The sequence below is a fragment of the Buteo buteo genome, chromosome 1, assembly GCF_964188355.1.
Source record: "Buteo buteo chromosome 1, bButBut1.hap1.1, whole genome shotgun sequence".
NCBI classification, from domain to species: Eukaryota; Metazoa; Chordata; class Aves; order Accipitriformes; family Accipitridae; genus Buteo; species Buteo buteo.
In genome coordinates, this window is record NC_134171.1 from 50885218 (window position 1) to 50904043 (window position 18826).

The 18826-nt window shown below is 52.6% G+C and overlaps 1 protein-coding gene across 1 annotated transcript in view; it reads right to left on the reverse strand.

The window, feature by feature from the left end:
• The window catches only part of IGFBP7 (insulin like growth factor binding protein 7), an 18244-nt gene extending 1138 nt beyond the window's left edge, over nt 1-17106 (reverse strand). Inside the window, exons 1-4 of the mRNA XM_075030302.1 lie at nt 16603-17106; nt 3648-3757; nt 2380-2496; nt 1401-1527 (exon numbers count right to left, since the gene is read on the reverse strand). Coding sequence (XP_074886403.1) covers nt 1401-1527; nt 2380-2496; nt 3648-3757; nt 16603-17062 — 814 coding nt within the window. The 5' untranslated portion in view covers nt 17063-17106. The remainder of the gene's footprint in view (nt 1-1400; nt 1528-2379; nt 2497-3647; nt 3758-16602) is intronic.
• Between the last annotated feature and the right edge of the window lie 1720 nt (nt 17107-18826).

Here is an 18826-nt window from a genome sequence, read left to right on the forward strand (position 1 = left end):
ACTAAGCTGTCCTCTTTGCACCTGGAATGAAGGTGGTTGGTTTGCTGTCAGCTTTGGACGCAGCCTGGCAAAGAGGTTGAAAACTGGCTGAGGCTGGAGGGTAAAGGTTTCAGATCTTGCCTAAAGGCCTACTGTGGCATATCTATCCCCTCCTGGGTTTGACACTCCAGCATGCAGAGAGAAGGGCAGGGACTAGGATGTTTCCAGGATGGGGAAGAAAAAGGAGGTGCAGGGATTTAAATGCTTGAAGCTCCCCCTCAGTCTTGGGGCTGGTTGTGCTAATACTGCTCCTAGGAGCGATGGACAGGTTTGGAAGTGAAAGAGAACGGAGAAAGGAAGATACAAATTTAGGGCTAGAAAACCACTGAAAGTTGCTTTGTAAAAGCCCCAAAAGGTGTTTTTAATTTTGTATCTTAATCTCCAGTGCTTTATAGCACTTGGGGGGTTATTTAACAATCCCACAAGAACTCTAGCAGCTGAGATTTACTGGGAATCATAGAATCATACAATAGTTTGGGTTGGAAGGGACGTTTAAAGGTCATCTAGTCCAACCTCATTGCAATGAGCAGGAACATCTTTGACTAGATCAGGTTGCTCAGAGCCCTGTCCAACCTGACCTTGAATGTTTCCAGGGATGGGGTATCTAGCACCTCTCTGAGCAACCTGTTCCAGTGTTTCGCCACCCTCATCGTAAAAAACTTCTTCTTTATATCTAGTCTAAATCTACCCTCTTTTAGTTTAAAACCATTGCCCCTTGTCCTATCACAACAGGCCCTGCTAAAAAGCCTTCTCTTCTCCAGGCTGAACAACCCCAACTGTCTCAACCTTTCCTCATAGGAGGGGTGTTCCATCCCTCTGATCATTTTTGTGGCCTTCCTCTGGATGTGCTCCAACAGGTCCATGTCTTTCCTGTGCTGAGGACCCCAGAGCTGAATGCAGTACTCCAGCTGGGGTCTCACCAGCATGGAGTAGAGGGCCAGAATCACCTCCCTCGACCTGCTGGCTATGCTTCTTGTTATGCAGCCCAGGATACGGTTGGCTTTCTGGGCTGCGAGCACACATTGTCAGGTCACGTCCAGCTTTTCATCCACCAGTGCCCCCAAGTCCTTCTCTGCAGGGCTGCTCTCAACTCCATCATCCCCCAGCCTGTATTGATACCATGGGTTGCCCCAAGCCAGATGGAGGACCTTGCACTTGGACTTGTTGAACCTCATGAGGTTCACACGGGCCCACTTCTTGATTTTGTTTTGCCAAATCCAGTAAAAGCTGCATGTTAAACTGAGATTTCTAGTGTGCATTTTTTTTTCAGAAAGCATTAAGCAGAGGTGGTCTTTCTGTATCAAGTAACTGAATAAACTGTTAGGGGGAAGAGCTGTTGAGTGTTCAACCACACTACCTACCTTTGGTCAGGGCTATTTCATGCAGAGTTTCCACAACGTGGATTTTTGCAGAAGCTGTTGCCTCTCCTTTGGCATTTGATGCGTGACACTCATATTCTCCAGCATCCTCTTTGCTCAGAGGAGATATCTAAGGAAAGAAACATCCCCCATCCCCCAGTAAGTATCCTGTGCATATGTAGAGGCGATTCTGTTTTAAGGTATCTTATATAACTTGCTAATTGCTTGAGACATAATGAGATGAACAGAGTGCATGAAGTAGCAGTTAACCCTGAGGGAACCACACTGACTGCACGATTTCTTCTGTCTGCTCTAAACAGTCCTTGTTTCCACCTCTGCTTTTGTAAGTGGTGCAGGAACCAACACCCTGAGCTGTGCTCCCTTCTGCCAGCTTCTCTGCAGCTGGGAGCCGTCATACTTGCAATTCCTTTACTGGGATGCACAGCAGCTCCCTCTGGCCACCCTACTGCTTCCCTCTGATGTCTGGTGACTACTGATTAGCCGGCAGCTACTCCTGTAGCTTAGGAGGTCTGCTGAGTGAGAGCTGATGGCTTCTGTGCTGTTCTCAGGCAGATGATGTCTTTCATTGAGGAAAGGACAGTTCTGCCAGATCTATAAGGGCTCCTCAGCTGTGGGTGGGTCTTAGGGATGCCCTGTCGCTGTACTGATTCCTTCCTAGACATGGTGAGGGTTGTAGTAATGACAATTAATGACATACAGAAAGGAGATCTTCTATTTAAGCCTAGCCTTCTCTGATCTAGAATGCATGCTTCTGCTGCATGCTAGACAGAGGGGAAAAACTGCAATGGGTGAGACTGGAGCCAGCAGCCACCCTTACCCTTTATGCCTAATTCACACAGGCTGTTCTCCTCTAAATGCCCTGTATGTTGCCACATGTCTTCTGTGCTGTTCTTTGTTCATGAGCTGTCTGCAAACTGCACTGTACCATTTGTGCAGCTCTGCACACACACAAAGTACTTACGAGCACCCAGCCAGTCACTTCGTGTTTCTCAGGGCCCCCTCGGGTCTGGATAGCCAAGTTTTCCCGGTCCCCAGGCAGAAGCTCCATCCTCTGGACACCATACTGTCCCCGCATTATCTAAAGAGAAGGGCAGAAAGGGGCAAGAATTTTGCGGCTTATTTATGCTAGAACTGTTAGGACCATACCTGCTCACCCAGCAATCTGCTCTGGGACCCCTATGAATAAAGTTCACTGTCTCAGAACAGAGCAATCTTTGGGCCCATCTAGTTTTTTTTCCTCTGTAGTATTCTTAAGCTAGTCTTTTGAATTTGCTACCAGAGGAAATGTTGCTTTTTTTTTAGCCAGATTAATGAGTATGGACATTAAATGCTGCTTGTGAGAAAAATGAAGAGGTCATCAAACATGTCATCATATTACAAGAGCTGCCTGTTTCACAGTCTGAAAATGGTATGAATTTTGAGTTCACTTCATCTAGCCTAAACAAATAAAATGGTTATAATTTCTTTCCTTTTTCCTGTAATGAATGTATGAATGTGGGATAGTTCAAGGACTCTAGAGCGATGAAGGAACTACCTAATGGAGAGATGATACTACTCCTGCAGATTCAGGAAGCAGAAGGGAATACAGTTAACGATGGAGTTCCTCAAGGATAAGTCTCAGAAGCAGTTGAATTACTTAGTTTAATTTGTTTTCTTGGCACAGCCAATAGGACTTCACTATTTGTAGGAATCAGAATCAGTATTGTTTCAGCTTAAGACCCCTTCCAGGTACCCACAAAGCTGTGGCATTTGAAGAGGCTACAGGGGCCACGCAGTGGCTCTCAGCCCTACAGCTAGGATCCTCTCTGCTCAACACTGGCCCCTGCCCTAAGCACAGGTGTTACCAGTGTGCTGCCCAAATTGGCACGCCGCTGGCTACCGGAGATAACCACCGCATGTGGTTCCTTTTCCTGACATGGGCAAGCCGTGTCCAGCCACCTCAGGAGCCACTGCCGCCAGCAGGGTGACAGCAGGTCAAGGGACATTCCCCGCATGCTCTGAATACCAGGGGCTGCCAAGAGAAACACAAGTCTTGTTCTGCCTCCGGATCAACAAGAGTTTACAACAAGCAATGATTAGAGACTAAGCAAAGCCAGATGTTTGCGGGTGGACAGAACTTTACCGATGGGAGAACTCATCAAGGGGATCTGCTACGGCCTTTATGCTTACCAGGCAGTTTCAGCTGCCTCAGGTTTGCTATGCTCTAAGAGCTCCTAGCAGGACCCTTACCTTGTTCCAGGTGAGGACAGGGGTTGGGATGCCCATGACTTCACAGCTCAGGTAGATCTGTGCTCCTGTCACATTCCAGATGTCCTTAGGAGGGGTCACAATGGAGGGTCCTGCAAAAAAAAGGGAGGAATGCTTTTAAGCACCAGGTGACTGCAAGCCTGTCTCCTTGCTAGCCTTTTAAGTGTGGCCGGTCACTTCTGATGGGTTTTGAGGATGAGGTGAAGGGGGTCCCCTGCTTGGAGCAAAGCTTGCTGGACTGATCCCACATCACAGCACTTCTTGCTCCAAAGCTACATATGCATCCGACCTTAAGCTGTTCAGGCTGGTGTGCCCTTGCCCCAGATGGAAGTGTTGAGCAGTTCAGGTGATCAGTCCATCTACTTGCAAGACTGAGGTTAGAGGTAAGATAATGTTTGTATTCTGTTATCTCAGGGGCTGAGCAGGACTTGCAAACTGCTGCCTCTGCTCACCATGCAGCCACCAAGTGCACCGTTGACACTCCACTGGCATGGAGGAAAGGACTCCCCAGGAGACAGGGTGGGTCCCCACTCACTCTCCCATGCTACAGAGAGCTTGGCCAGCTTTGCAGCATCCTTTTTCCCAGCATGATTTTCACCTGCAGCAAAGCCCGTGGCAGCTGGCTAGCAGAATTCAATGTTATGCTGCTCCCTTTTTACCTGTGTGAAATATTCAGCCAAAGGAGGCTGGCTGGAGGGTAGCAGAGCTCTTCTTGGGGGGGGATCTGCGAAGGGAGCAGGTGAATGTAGAGCTCCATTTTTCCCCAGAGAGCTCCAATCCCTGCTTAAATAGGGAATTGTTTCCAAAGTGAGATGAGAACAGAGCTGTTTTGCAGATCTGGCTGGAGATATTTACCCCTTGGGCTGGGAAATGTTGGAGACGTAACCCATATCCCAGGAAGGGAAGAATGGCCTTTTCTGTTTAGTCCCTCTTTAGTGGGGCTGTTTTGCAAAATGCAGCTATTAATTCCCCACAATAGGAAAAGCAGACCAAAGGAGCACATAGTGTTTATTTCCACTTGATAGCTTCAAGAACGCAGCAGCTTTTCCCCTCCTGCTCTGAAGATGCAGGCAGTAACAGGAAACAAGCTCCCATTAGGCTCCACCAGAAGGCGGCATTTCCTATGTGAACAAGTACTCCAGAACCAGCCTGACTGAAGCCTCTGGGTATGTTGGCTCATAGAGCACAGCTCATTCCCAGCTCCATAAAAGAAGGGTAGGTTTGGGTCCTGATGCTCCTTCTGGGGTCCTGAACATGCACTGACCTCAGCCCCGCATGTGCATTCTGCCTTGCAGCCCTCTTGCAGGCAGTGGGGAGCAGGTTTCAGGTGCATCCCACTGCACCAATATCTTCCAGCACAAAGCTGGCATCTTTTTTTCCTCCTCGGGATCTGGAGGCAGATCCACGCTGGTATCACTAGCCAGAGGACATCAGCCATCCCTCAGTCTTAGCCCAAGGGATGCCAAGGTGGCTCCCCACTCCTGAGCAGCTGATGTGATCCCAGAGAAGTGTTTGCTCTTCTCTTCCCAGACTTCCCTCTCCAGGAATGACTGTACACAGCCTGCTGATGGGAAGCTGCTAAGAGACCAGGGGTTGCTGCAATCCAAATTCTCCATTACAGAGATATCCCAGACCTGGTTTTACAAGGAGGTAGCTGTGTAGAAGCAGGGAACTTTTATGTGTAGCCCCAGGGCCATGGTTAAAGCTGCACCTAATGATCAGTATGAGCTGGTTTCCTGGCAGACAGACATCACAACCCAGGTGCTCCTCATCTGCACAGAACTGAGTCTCTCAGCTGAGAAAAGGATTTAAGCAGTGTTTCGTTACACTGCTTACCCTGTTGTTGGTTGTGCTGCTGCGTGAACTGATTCCTGTGCATGGGCCAGGAGAGAGGTGTGTCGGAGCCACAGCACCCTTTCCCGTATGGAAGAGTACTGGAGTTATCCTTGCTCCAGGTGGTCCAGAGCAGATCCATACCTCCAGCCTGTGCCCGGTTCTGCACTCTCAGCAACACCCTGCAGGAGGTTGTTCTCCTGCAGGTAGTCCAGTGGGGTGACCCATGGGGCTAGCACCCCCAGCGCGCTTCTGCGCGAAGCACTGCCTGGCCCCCGCACCAGCCCAGGGTATTGCCATCCCTGCGATGGGGCCACTTCAGGTCACGCATTCTGCTCCCCTTCCCCGGCACAGCAGTTTCCTCGTTTTTTTTTTCTGGTGTCCCTTGAGCAATAGGGACAATAGGGCGTTTGGCAGCTCCGGTGGGATCCAGATGTGCCCAGGCGGCTTAGCTCACCTCGTGCTCTGCAAGGACCTCCAGCAGATGTGCACCCAGCATCGCCTGCTGCTGCTGCCACCCTCTGCTCCAGCCATGCAAAACCCTCCACATGCAAGGTGCCCTTCCTAGGGCAGAGCTGTTCCTCGAAAGGTCTACGTTTGCCCCTGTATGACACCATCCTCTTTATCACCGGTCGCTGGGCTTCTCCGTGAGGCAGGAGAAACACAACTGCCTCCAAATGACTACCATATCCCACCACAGAAAAGGAGAGATATCCTGATTCTTATGTTAAAAGCCAGGTGGATTTTAAGGCACTGTTAGGGTCTTCCAGAATCTGGCTCAATCCTTCCCTGGTTGGGAATGGGCAGCATTCAATGCACCACTAAATTCACTGCCTGAGGCGTCTCAGTTTTGGCTGCCACTGAGTTTCCCCCTGTGTCACGGGCCTGGACACCCTCTGCCTGGGGATGTTTGTTCACCCTGCCAGGAGAAGGTCACGCCAGCATTTCTCTGCAGCAGCTGCTGGCAGGGGAAAAGAGAGAGGGAATTTCTACCCACCTCCTGGGCGAGGAGAAATTGTTTATCTTCCCTGGAAAGAGGGAATTGCCTGCACAGCTTCACAGCGAAGCTCCAGCTGAGTTGGCACAGCAGCCACAGCACAGAGAGAGCCTGGCTGCTGCGAGGCAGTCCTGAGCTCGGGACGCACCTCTTGATCTAACCAGGAGGAACATTGAGACTCTGCCTTTGGCTGCAAAATGAACGGGGAGCATTCACAGGCCTCCGCCTCTATCCCACACAGCCTTGAGGCCAGGAGGGAATACACATCCTGAGAGGTGCAACAGTGTCATGGGAAGAGTCAGTGTGGTCTCGGGATATTTGACTTAAATCCAGACAGCCACAACTCTAGAGCTGGGCTTCTTCCTCCACTAAAAATAAATGAGAAAGGCCAAGAAGTCAGCAGATTTAAAGTCAAATCATGACAGGCCACAGCAGTAGCTAGACTCCCACCACAGTGAGCTGATGTCCAGGTGCATGGCAGCCACCCTGCTTACTGCCTGTTTTGGTCCCACTCACGCTCCCTCCCACAGTCCCCCGAAGCAGCCAGAGATGGACAGGGGATGTGGCAACCTGCCATGACAGGAGAGGCAGGGGATGCCTGAGCCTTGCAGGGACTTCAGAGGATGTGAGGGCATTCCCCCCTCAAGTCACCCCTCTTGCTTCGGGGGTCCTTGTGAAGGAAGCGAGGCCACTGTGCGCTCAGCAGGACTGGAAACAAGCCCACCTTGTATAGAGCAGGTGAGTTGATTCCTGCCAGCAAGGAGCCCCCTGGCCCTCATCCTACAGCCTGCATCTTAGAGGCCATGCTGCTCTCCTTGCAGCATTGCCCACAAAGGGGAACGTTTCTCCGTCTGCTTCCTTTGACCTGGGGACTTGTGGGTTGCACCTGCTGATGAAAATGGTCACCACCATCGATGCGGCTGAGTGGTCTCTGCTCCCCGCCAGGGACGGAGCCAGGGGCACTGGGGATGTACAGGATGCTCCCTGCTGGTACTTGCCCTGACTGCACAGGACCTCCTTGGCCAAGAGGACAGTGCAGGCTGTTGATGGAGATCAGCTGCTCTCGCAGGCACTTCAGGCATTTCCTCCCCACTCTGCCCATTGTTCATAAGACAAATAGCTCTCCCTGGCCAGGGAACCGGCTTACTTACAGAGCCAGTGAGCTCATTCACCCCGGGGAGAGGAGCCTGAAAGCACAGGGACTGTTTTTTCTGCAGATCACAGGGAGCTGACAGCCTGCGTTATGTCAAAAGTAGCAGCCAGAGAGGAGTTCCCACTGCTGTTATGTAGTTGCTTTTCTGCTGCAGCAGCACGTGGCAGAGCCTGTGACTTCCTCGATGAGGCTATCATTTGGCATCTGTTCCTGACACCCGTCCCGTGCTGGGCACCTCTTCTCTGCTCAGCCGCAGCAGGCGGAGATCAGGCATCTCCCAGCCCACCCATCAGCCCCTTGCTGGTACCTGGATGGTCTATCGCAGCTCAGGGTTTGCTGGTCCTTGCTGATCTTCCTTTGGTGTCCACACACACACACAAATAAATCACACCCCAGCAAGCAGAGCAATAACTTTCTTGCTAAAATTAAGGGGGCTGCAGGTATGTCACTAAAGGCAAAAATAAGCTCAATGTGAAGCACTGTGGGGTATGCCCTGGCACTTGGGTGTGCATGGGAAGTCCCAATCACAAACATACAAAGCTGTGTACCGCATGCTGAAGCTCGCACGGGCACCAGCCTGGTTCCCTGCCAGTCCTCCTGAGCACTGCATCACTGTGCCATGGCCCTGGGTGAAACACAGACTGGGAACACTCTCCACGAGACAGCAAATCAAAGCAAAAGCTAGACATTGTTCACCCTCACAAGCTCTTGCACATCTGAAAATAGACCTGCTCCAGTCTCCTAAGTTGCTGGGAAAGTATTTTCCTTTCAAAATGACTTTATATGGAGAAGGGGAAACCTTCAGTAAGCAGCATCTACTCATTCTAGCTGGCACAGCCTCAGCTGCTCCCTCCCAGGTCAGTGCTCTGTGAGAGGCAGCAGCAGACGGGAAGTGCAAGCAGCTTCTGGCCTTCCCCATTCCCAAAGCTGCCTGCTGCTTTCTGGCAGACTTACAAGCCTCCTTCTTTACCTTTTTCTGAAGGCATTTCTCCCCTTCCTTTAACCTGGCCTTGGAGAGACTAAGGAGGTACAGAAGGAAGCTCTGAGACATCCAGACCAAAGGAGATGCCAGATGCTAAGCCTGTGCAGATACTCCCCCTCAGACTTCAGCAGCCCAGTGAGCCTGAAAAGGCTGCAAACGTGAACACAGCTTTGCCCCAAGCCCTGGAGACTTGGGACTGAGTCAGCGTGAGGCAGGGCCCTGGGCCACCATCTATCTGCCATGGATCTCCTCCTGCTTCCCACCCCACCGGGCTCAGCGTGGAGCAGATCAATAAGAGCTGGAAATCCCACCCCTGCTGTTTTACCACGGTTCGGGAATGCCGCCTTCAGAGACCTTGTGCATGACCTTTATATGGCTACTTATCGGTGGTCCGTGGGGTTTACATATGGGTGGGAGGGAGAAGCGGGTGGCCCTGCAAAGGACAAAGCCCCAAGCCCTTTCTCCCTTAACTAGCAGGCAGGATGGGTCTGTGCTGGCTCCAGTGTTGTGCCCAGAGAAAAGGCTGTGCCTCTGCACGCCTCGTGCCCAGCTCAGCGCTTTGCCGCATCCAGCAGTGTCCTCAATGCAAGCTGAATCTCAAAGCTGGGGCAATGGGGAGGCCAGTGTGGCTGAGGCTGCTCTGAAGCTCAGCTGCAAGCTTATAACCATGCTTGCCCCTGGAAACAGCCAAATGGGGAAAGGGCAAGCCCTCTGAGTGGAGATGACACTGTCCTTGTGAGTCGACTGCAACAAGCCAACCTCTCTCCTGCCTTTTCCCCCCGTCCTGCCTTTTTTCCCACCTACCCTTCCTTTTACCAGTCTCTGAAATATGCTGTCCCCGGGGTCAAACAGGCAGTAGCTCCCTGCAAACATGCTTCCTGCTTCCCAGCCATATCTGGATGCGTATTTGTTTTTTTTTGTACCCAACCTCCCAGACAAGCTCTATCAAGAAACTTCTCTCCCTCCTCCCCTCTTCTCTTCGTGTGACCTTGGCTCAGTTTTACTAAGAAAACTGTCATGGCACAAGGACGACCACAAGCTAAAGCCTGGAAATAATGTGAAAAGCTTGCAGTGGAACACACGGAAACAAAGCATGGCAGCATTTATGCATGGAAAAGCAAGCAGGGCTTTCAAAAGTCCGACCTGATTAGACTTGTTATGTAGTAATCTCCTATTTAGTATGAACCTCAATCAACCTCAGCCCAACAAAGGATTAAATGCATTTTTTTAAACACAGCATGCCTTTCCAGCAACAGAAAAAAACAAACATGGGGAGGAATTTGCTGATCTGTAGTCATTCCTTCCTAGTGATTTTGGATACACTATGATGATTGAGAATGAAGACACAGGTGAAATGTGGGATCCTCTTGGGCAGTGGAGGTGTTTGCATAGTCCCCAGCATATTGGTGCTCTCCAAGACTCTGAGCTGCAGAGTAATACATTAAACAGCTTCCCTAATAAGATTTTAGCATAGTAACCATAAAAACTCAAGCTCCAATGAACCAAAACCTTTTCAAATAACTAGATGCCTTTTAAGGAGGAATTTATGGTCTATCCTACAAGAGTGGAAAACCCCAAAGTTACAGATGAATTTTAAAAATACCAGCATAAAGCTTCAGCCCTAGAAACTCTGTCTCAAAATCCCAATGCACTGTGTGCTGGGAAAGCAAGCACCACACTGAAAAATATCACATCCCCACACCACGCTCCATCTGAAAGGACCCCGCGGTACAAAACAAAAGGTGTAACCCCACCACGCAGCTGCGCAGCTCTGCTCTGCCACGGACACTCTGGACACAGCACAAAAATGCTGGCAAGATCCACCTGCAAATGCAACACTTTGTGGTGGGAGAAAGCGGGTAGCAGGCTACTGCTGCAAGACCCCCACTCCCAGCTGATGCAGAAACCCAAACCAGCTTTCCAGGAGAATTAGGGAATTCAGTTCATTTCCATCCACAGATGACTTAGCAAAAAACTTGTCTAAATCTCTCTTTCACCAGCAAAGAAGCAAGCACTCACAAAATGTGGGTGTTAAGTCCCTTAAAATCCAGGGAAGGAAGAATTGGAGGAAAGAACTAAAGCACTCTAATCCACTTGTTAACTAAAAAAGCACAAATCCACAAGAGTTTCTTGCAAAATGTGATTGGATATGAACTATGCTGTCTGGTGTCTAAAAGAGTTGGGAGCCTTTGAATTTAAGGCAGCTGTATCAGGAGAACATGAGCCAATGTCAGTGATAACAGCAGTCTGCCATCTCCCAGAAGATTTTCACGCAAAATCCTGTTTCTGCTCTACTCTGGCAGTGGATTAAAAAAACCCCAACAAACCACCCTCAAAACTAAAATATTTCTGGCAAAGCCTCAACAGCTGAATTTGTACGGAATGAGCCAACAGATGTGATTCATGTTTCTTGTTTTAAAATCGACCTGTGGGAACTCAGCACTTCTTTGTTTGCAGCGCAGATGTAGCTTTATGGGACACTGAGGCACCAGCAAAGCAAAACCACTGCTGGGGTAAAGTGGAAGGAATTTGAGGGGGTATACTTGCCCCTGGGGCTGTCAGTCTCCACGAGAGCTTGGCAGCCACGATCCTATGACCATCAGCCCATTTTTTAAGCCCTGTGGACAGCCAAGAAACCTTGCACCCACCTTTTCCTGAGCCCCAGAGCTGGCAGGTGGCACCTTAGCAAAAAAAACCTTCTAGGAGGGATGCTGTCTGGGCTTCTGGCAAGCCAAAATGATACCCCTCTGGGGGGATAGCTCAGCTCTGGTGACTGGGATCTCTTTGCTGGTGAAAGAGAGATTTAGGCAAGTTCAGTGATGGTTATAGTCAGCTTTAAAAGAATCTCTCTCCTGGTCCTGCTGTTCATAAGATCTGCAACCTGTGGGATGTATCCTGCAAGGTGCTGAGTCCTCGTCACCATAGAGCAAACCCCAACCCCTGCACATTCCTAGCGCTGGGAAAAGACTTTCATGGAGCCACGGAGAGTCAAGCCACATTCAGATCAATAGAAATAAAGCAGGCTGCTTGGCAAGCCAGCAAATCTACCCTTTGCTCAGAGGCGCTCTGAGTTTCTACCTCCAGGAGGTCTTTGTAGGTAGGTACAAAGCGGCACCAGTTCCCTGGAGAGTGAAACGCTGTCCTCTGATGTCCACCGAGAGCCGCTTTGTAGTATGCTGCATTTGGGCAAGAACAGGCGCTTGGCTTCCACCAAGAGAGAAGAGAGCATAAAATACAGACAAAGCCCTGACTGACAATGGCAAAGCAACCTGGAGACCCCAACCCTGCTGGAACAAGTATCAGGGACTTCAAACCATAAAGCCTTTGGGCTGTAATGAGGCAACTTCAGCAGTATTTCCAGCAGTCATAACATGTACCTCGAAGCAGGTATTTGCTGGTAGCTAATGATAAGAGAGACTCGGGGGTATTTGTCCCTTCTTGCACTGGTTAGGCAACAAGTCTGTGCCTGGTATTTTTCAGCTCAGAAAGATCGTCATGCCAAAAATCCTGCTAGCTTTTTGATGGGGGTTGGTGCTTTGAGGTTGTTTTTCTGCCTGGCTTGAGCTGAGCCACGCAACCCTAATTCTTTATGCCAGCTGGCTTTGCATGGCAGTGGGTACCATGATCCTCCTGCCTCAGGTCCCAGCTGGCTGTAAACAACCTCAGTGCGTGCGCTGCAGAATTAATTTCAGCCTAAATTACTGAAGCCACCAACTCCATAAGAGGCTCTCCTGAGCATCTGTGCGCAGCCAGGTGACAGCAGTGGCAGAGGGCAGCTCCCCAGCTGTCACGGCAGCCTCCCCTCCTGCCGAGGGGACCACCAGAGGTGGCACCCCTGACCGCCTGTACCTGCCCCACCAGCAGACTTCTGCTTTGTGTCTGGGCCTGCCCTGTCTGCAAGAGCTGGCAGCAGACCTGAGCGTAGCTGTGCACATTCACGGGCAGAGAGCAAAGGGCCGAGCCATTTAAAGGCAATGCTGGAAAGCAGCTGGAAGACTTCAGAGCATCCATCTGCTGCACAGCCTCAACTCCCTGGCAGGGAGTGGGGCAAACCCAGAGCCAGGTATGAGAGCAGGCGTGAGGGCACAGCACGAGCCCAGCCAGGAGGGAGCACCACGGCATCGCTGCCTGCTCCCCTGGAGCAAACGCAGGCAGCTTTGCTGTGTCCTGCTGACCCAGCACAGGCAGCCTCAAGGAGCTGGGAATCAAGCAGGGTGCCTTTTTCTAGCCATTCCTAACGGTCCTGTCCAGGCGCAACCCACTCCAGGAAGGACTGGCTGGATCCCTGCACCTGCCAAGTGCAGGTATAGCAAGGGTTATTTCCATCCTCTCAAATTCTTCTCAACTGTGTCTTCCTTTGCCCTGCAGCAGGAAGTTTTGGCTGCAACAGAAATACCTTTTTCTGCATAGTTTCACTATTTTTGTACAAAGAACACAGGCATCAGATCCGAGAGGTCTGGGAAACAAGCAGCAGAAAGAGAATCCCAAGGACAAGGTCAAGGCGAATTATGTAGGGCTGAGAACTGGCTCCTTCCTTTTGCTATTTAACAACAAAGAAAATCCAAGTTTTTCCCAGTCGGTGGGCAGTATATCTTAGCAAGCAAAAACTGCCGAGCACTGCGCAGAAAACCCTGCAATCAGCACCACAATGAATATAGAAAGCTCAGCTGAACATGCATTTGGTCAGCTTTGTCAAATATAATTTTAATGAACTTTTATCCCCTTGGAAATATATCTATGGTGGAAAAATATGTGTGTCTCAAGGAGTATTTTGCATGTTAAGCCTTATGTAGCTCAGTGCTTTGTTTCTAGGCAGCTTTACTCATGCCCACATGGTGTTGCCTATGACAAATCAGTAGGACTGCCCCTCCCAGCAGGTATACCTCCTTCAGACCCTTTGAATAGCTGGTACATATGGGACAGAGAGGGAGACAAGGCAAGAGAGAGGGTATGAAATGCAACCCCAGTTAACCAAGGAATAGGAGCCCAAGTCTTTTAATCGCTTGTGGCTGATCCCTGTCTCAAGCATGTATTTCAAGGCAGAAGAAGAGGAGGTGGCTGCGGTAAGCCTCAATCCCACCTTGCCTGAGAGGTGAGGTTTGAGCCAACAGTGGCCAGGAATCAAGAAAGGGATAAATCAGCAGCATTTGCCCCATTTGCCTCAGTCTGTGTCCTCCTGCCCTGCCACCCTTAGCATGCCGTAGTGCTAGGGTGGGTGAGGAGGAGCATCTACTAACAAGCCATTCCCAGACGCGTTCCCTTCTTCCACTGGATGCCCCATCTCCAGCTGCCACCCTTCCTGCCGACGACAGCAAAGGCCGACAGCAGCCACAGCTCTGCACCTCCTCCTCCTGCTGAGCACCAGCTTTCAAATAGGATGTGCAAAACAAGCCCTCCCTCTCCAGCTCCACTTGGAAAAAAAAAAAAAAGAGCAATCAAACACAGTTAGGACCCACTGCTGGAAACATGTTTTTCTGGATCTCTTCTCAGACTTGTAAGGCTGCTCACTCTTGGACCCAAAGGATGTGATCCTGATAGTCCAGCACGTGCACGCAGACACCTCAGAGCCCAAGTCCCCTGTCCCCCAAGGACTTCCTTCTGTGCAAAAGCTGTCAGACAAATGGCTGATACCGGAAGGATGCTGCCTGTTTGTAGTCTCCCTGTGCAGGATACCACCCTAAAGAGCACCTTAAGGAGATCATGTCCATTTGTGGTGGGAAATGGCAAAAGCCAGAACTTCCACTCTTTGACTCCCACAGCATCTAGGTTCTTTTAGAAACACAGAAAAGTGCTGTCTCCTATCTGGAAAGATACTGAAGCAGGCTCTACCCTGCGTGTCTGATGGGATGGATGTCCTCTCCTGCCATTGTTTCAAATTCTGTGTGGAGATTACAGCTCCCCTCCCCTCCCCACCCAACAGTCCTAACTGCCAGGAGGTCCTGAGGGCTACAGAAATACTTCCAGATGTCTACCACGTGTGTGGGCTGAGTCCCTGCCTCAGCTGCAAGCCACAGAGCAACGCGTATCACCAGAAGAAGGTCCACAGCACAAGGAAGGTTCACGCAGCCAAGGGAAGTCTCAGAAAAGTCAGTTGCGACACCACTGCTGAGCATCCCACGTCCCTCCTGCTCCCTTCCCTAAGATGCTGGGTCAGAGCTCTCCCAGCCACAGGAGCCAAAAGAAGAGCAGCTCCCCAGAGTGACATTTTGCCAGTGGCTTGGCACCCCATGCTCCAGCGAAGTTCTTAAACAACAGGTAACAGCCTGCAAAGGTGTCTTACTGCACATCTGCACACCCCAAGGGACTTTCTCCAAGGAAGGGATCCAGTTTGCGCATGGAGTGGCTGTCCTGCACTGTGACCCTCTTCAGAGAAGCTGCCACTGTGATGACCAGAGGATGGAGAAAGTCTTCTGGGAGCTGTTTGAGGCTGGCGGGTCAGTGGCCTCCCACCATCCTGCCTAGCGGCTCGTGTTTGCATTGACCTCATCAAACTCTGTCTCCATAGTCTGGCTCAAAGCCTCACCAGGCCAAAACAGCACCCAGTCTGGGGCGGACACAGGGAAGTGCAGCAAAGCGTTGGGGCAGTAGCTTACAATATGAGTATCGATACCTGTTTTGCCACCAACTCCCAGGTGACTTTGGGCAAGACAAGTGAGAGCCCAGCCCTCTTCTCAAGTACACAACTGAAGCGTGACCTCAAACGTCTTTCAAACACGTCTGCTCACTTGGTCTGCACTGGCAGGGCCAAGCAGCAGCATGCATTTGTAGGAATGCTGTGACTGTCTGCTGGGCAGGAAAGGCTCCTTCCAAATGCTAGAGGGAGGCCCAGACAGGTGGTTGTCTCTTACCCCACATTAGCCTGAGGGCTGAAGCTCCTTCTCTCTCAGAGTTAACACTGTAGCACAATGTTTCTGGCTAATATATAAGCCTGATGTTTTGCACAGGGTTTGTGAAAAGCGATTCGGGGCATTTAATGGGCAACATCAAAGTGCATAACCCAGTCCTGACCCAGCCTTTTGTGCTTTCCTTGGGAGCTTCAGAAACGTTTTTTTGCAAGACATACTTGGCCTCACTTATGGGAAGAAAGAGAAGGAGGGGGTGGAGGTTGTGACCCTACACATACTGTGTTTATGAAAACACTCCTCCACCAAAATGGCATTGGCGCTGCAGTATTGTCCTTGAGACGATCAGTAAAGGGCTTGCGTGCTATGTCCCACCCCTCCCTCCCTCTCTCCCAGCAAAATCCACTCTCAGCAGCCAGGACTTCTGGTAGAGGCTCCGCAGCAGAACAATTTCTTCTTTGAGCACCAACCCTAAGCTAAAGCTTGGGAAGAATCGAGCTCCTGGTTAGAAACGCTGCAAGTGCAAACCGCTATGTGCAGCTCACAGGAAAGTCACTGCTTGTTTTCATTTCGAACCAAAGCAAGCCAGCAAATGTTGGCTCTGAATTTCTGTGGCTTTCACATCCATTTAATCGTTTCCTTTTCTCGCCGTTTGCAACCTTCCTCTGTCGAACCCTCCCCTGGACAGCTCAACCCTTTTGTCCCACGTCACAGCATCCCAAATTTCAAGCTGCAGGCCAAGTATGAAAAGCAGGGCAGTGTAGTTCCAGCACGGCTGGAAGCGGAGAGAGAGTGGCTACGCTTCTCCACACTTCTGGCGCTGGTCTGAAGTCTTACTCCAAGCTTAGGCAGCATCACCCGGCTGGGACTCCCGAGTCCATTTCAGGTGGTTTTGAAACCATCCTGACTTTATGAGTGAGCACCCCGGTGGGATAAAACAGCACGAGGAGCACTCGGGACCAGCGTTTTCACCGGGAAGTCGCTCAGCACGGCCGGGCACCCACCCACCCACCGACGCTCCCTCCCTCCCTCCCGCCCCGCGGCAGCGCCTGCCACCCGGCCCGGCCCGGCCCGGCCCGGCCCTTCCGCTGCCTTCCCCGAGCGCTTCCCCTCGGGCCGCCGCCCCCCACCTTGCTCGCAGGCTCCCTTGCTGCGCTGGCTGATGGCGGGGTCGCCGCGGCTCTGGGCGCGCAGGCTGGCGGCGCGGAGCTGGCAGCCGCTGCCGTAGGTGAGCCCGTCGCTGCCGCACACCGGGTAGCGGCTCTTGCAGAGGCACACGCCGGACGGGGCGGCGGCGGAGGGGGGCTGTCCCGCGGCCGGGCCGCCCTTGGCCTTACGGCGCTGGCGGCTCTTCACGCACTCGAGGCCGAGGGCGCATCGGCCTCCCGCAGCGCCGCCGCACGCCTCCCCCTCGCCCCGGCCGCACTGCCAGCAGCAGCCGCAGGCGTCCCGCACTCGGCCCAGCGGGCAGCCCCGCGGCGGCAGCGCCGGGCACTGAGCCGCCTCGCAGGGCCCGCAGCCCCCCGCTGCCGTCGCCGTCGCGGGCACCGCCAGCAGCAGCGGCAGCAGCAGCAGCGCGGAGGGCGGCATGGCGGCACGGCGCCGCCCGCCCCCGGCAGGCACTTATGCCGCGGCGGGGGAAACCCCTCCCCGGCGGCGCCGGCCCGGCCCCGGCCACGGTCACGGCCACGGCCCCCGCCGCGGCAGCGGGGCACCGCCGCCCTCCCGCGGCCGCCGGCCCCTTCGCGTGCTGTCCCGGCTGCCCCTCAGCTGCGGCGTCACGTTGGGTCCCCTTCCCTGGTCGCCACCCGACCCTGCTCGGCTCCCAGCCGTCAGCTGCGAGGGGCCACAGAGGCCCCGGTGAGCCCCAGGGACCGGGTGGGTTTCCCGCGGGAGCGGGGACGAAGGAGAAAAGGAGAGCCGTCGGGTTTCCTTTGTGCATACTTGGGACAAAGTTCTTGCCCGCTGCCTTCTTTCACCTTGGCTTGTGGATAACCACCTGCCCCGGGATGGCTCCTGAGGGGTCCCCGAGGGGCCAACGGCAGGGGGCCGTTGCCACCAGCAGAAACTGGGAATGCTTCTCGCACAGTGCTGGGCGACACTGCTTGAGTCTGTCGGGACAGTGCCCTGGAAGTGCAGCACCCCAAAGCATCGTGGTGCTGTTAAACCCCTCGGCAGGCAGTGGGGTGGCACAGAGTGCCCTTTTCTGCCCTTGCGCTCGTTCCCTCCCCTCTGGCCTGGCTGTGTCTGCAGGGGCTTCCTCTTGTGTGGGGGTGGCCCAGGCCGAGGTACTGCCGGGGCCTGCGCGGCGGGCGCTGCTTCGGCACTCCTCGGTGGGGAAGGGCGGAGGTAGTCGGTGTGCCTCGCTGTGAAACTGGGGGATGCGGCACTGCCTGGTATGGGTTGCCAGAGGCTGATCCCTGCTGGGTGGCCCGGTAGGTCACCAGGTTCCTTCACATGGAGGGCAGCTGGGGGCCGTGAGTGAGACAGGCCGGCTGAGAGAGGCTGCAAGTTCCCCACGCTCCCAAATCTGCTCTGGAGGGATTGACCCGCTTGTGCCCGTTCAGCTGCCAACACTGTGGGAATGGGCTTCTGCCGCACGCTTCCTTGGCTCCCTGGGGCCCACCATGGGACATTCCTCCTCGGACACCATGGCATCTGCATACATTTCTTCAGATTTCCCCATTCCCCTCACCCTGGAAGTGCTCTGTGCTGTTCTCCTGAGAGAAGGGCTGCCCTCATAAGCAAGCACTATGCCAAACTCGAGGTGTTTAACACATGGAGGTTTTTGGGGGTTTGGTTTGGTTTGGTTTGTTTTTTTTATGGGTAAGTCACTATAGAAGTGATGAAAAGGGGTGAAATGGCCAAAGTATGGACGGACACATCTGCCAAACGCAGTTCTAGCTATAAAACCCATTTTGCGCAGTTCACCTCTCTCCTCTGTCTCCTGCCAGTTGCCAGGCATCTCCCTCGTGGGCCCCCAGATTCCTTTTGGTCAGGCTATTGCAAGCCCTGACACCTCTTGGGCAGAGAACCGCAGGGTGTTTGAGGGCCCTGCAGTAGATTCCCAGAGCAAGCCTTTCTGACATGAAGTCACTGTCAGCAGGCCACTTGGCAGGAAGAAAAATGTAGCTCCGAACGGAAGAAGGACATCAATGCATGTCCTTTCCTCCCCTCGAATCTCTTCATTTCTTCATTTCTGTGCCAAACAAGAGGCAAGTGCCCTTGCCTCTGCTTGGAGCAGTTTTTTCCTCTAAGGAGGAGGCGTTAGTTCGTACTTTGGTGCTGAGGGACCTCTAGTGTCCCTTCGTAGCTTGTGCTTTGGCCTCACAGCTCTGGCTGGGCATTTCTTGA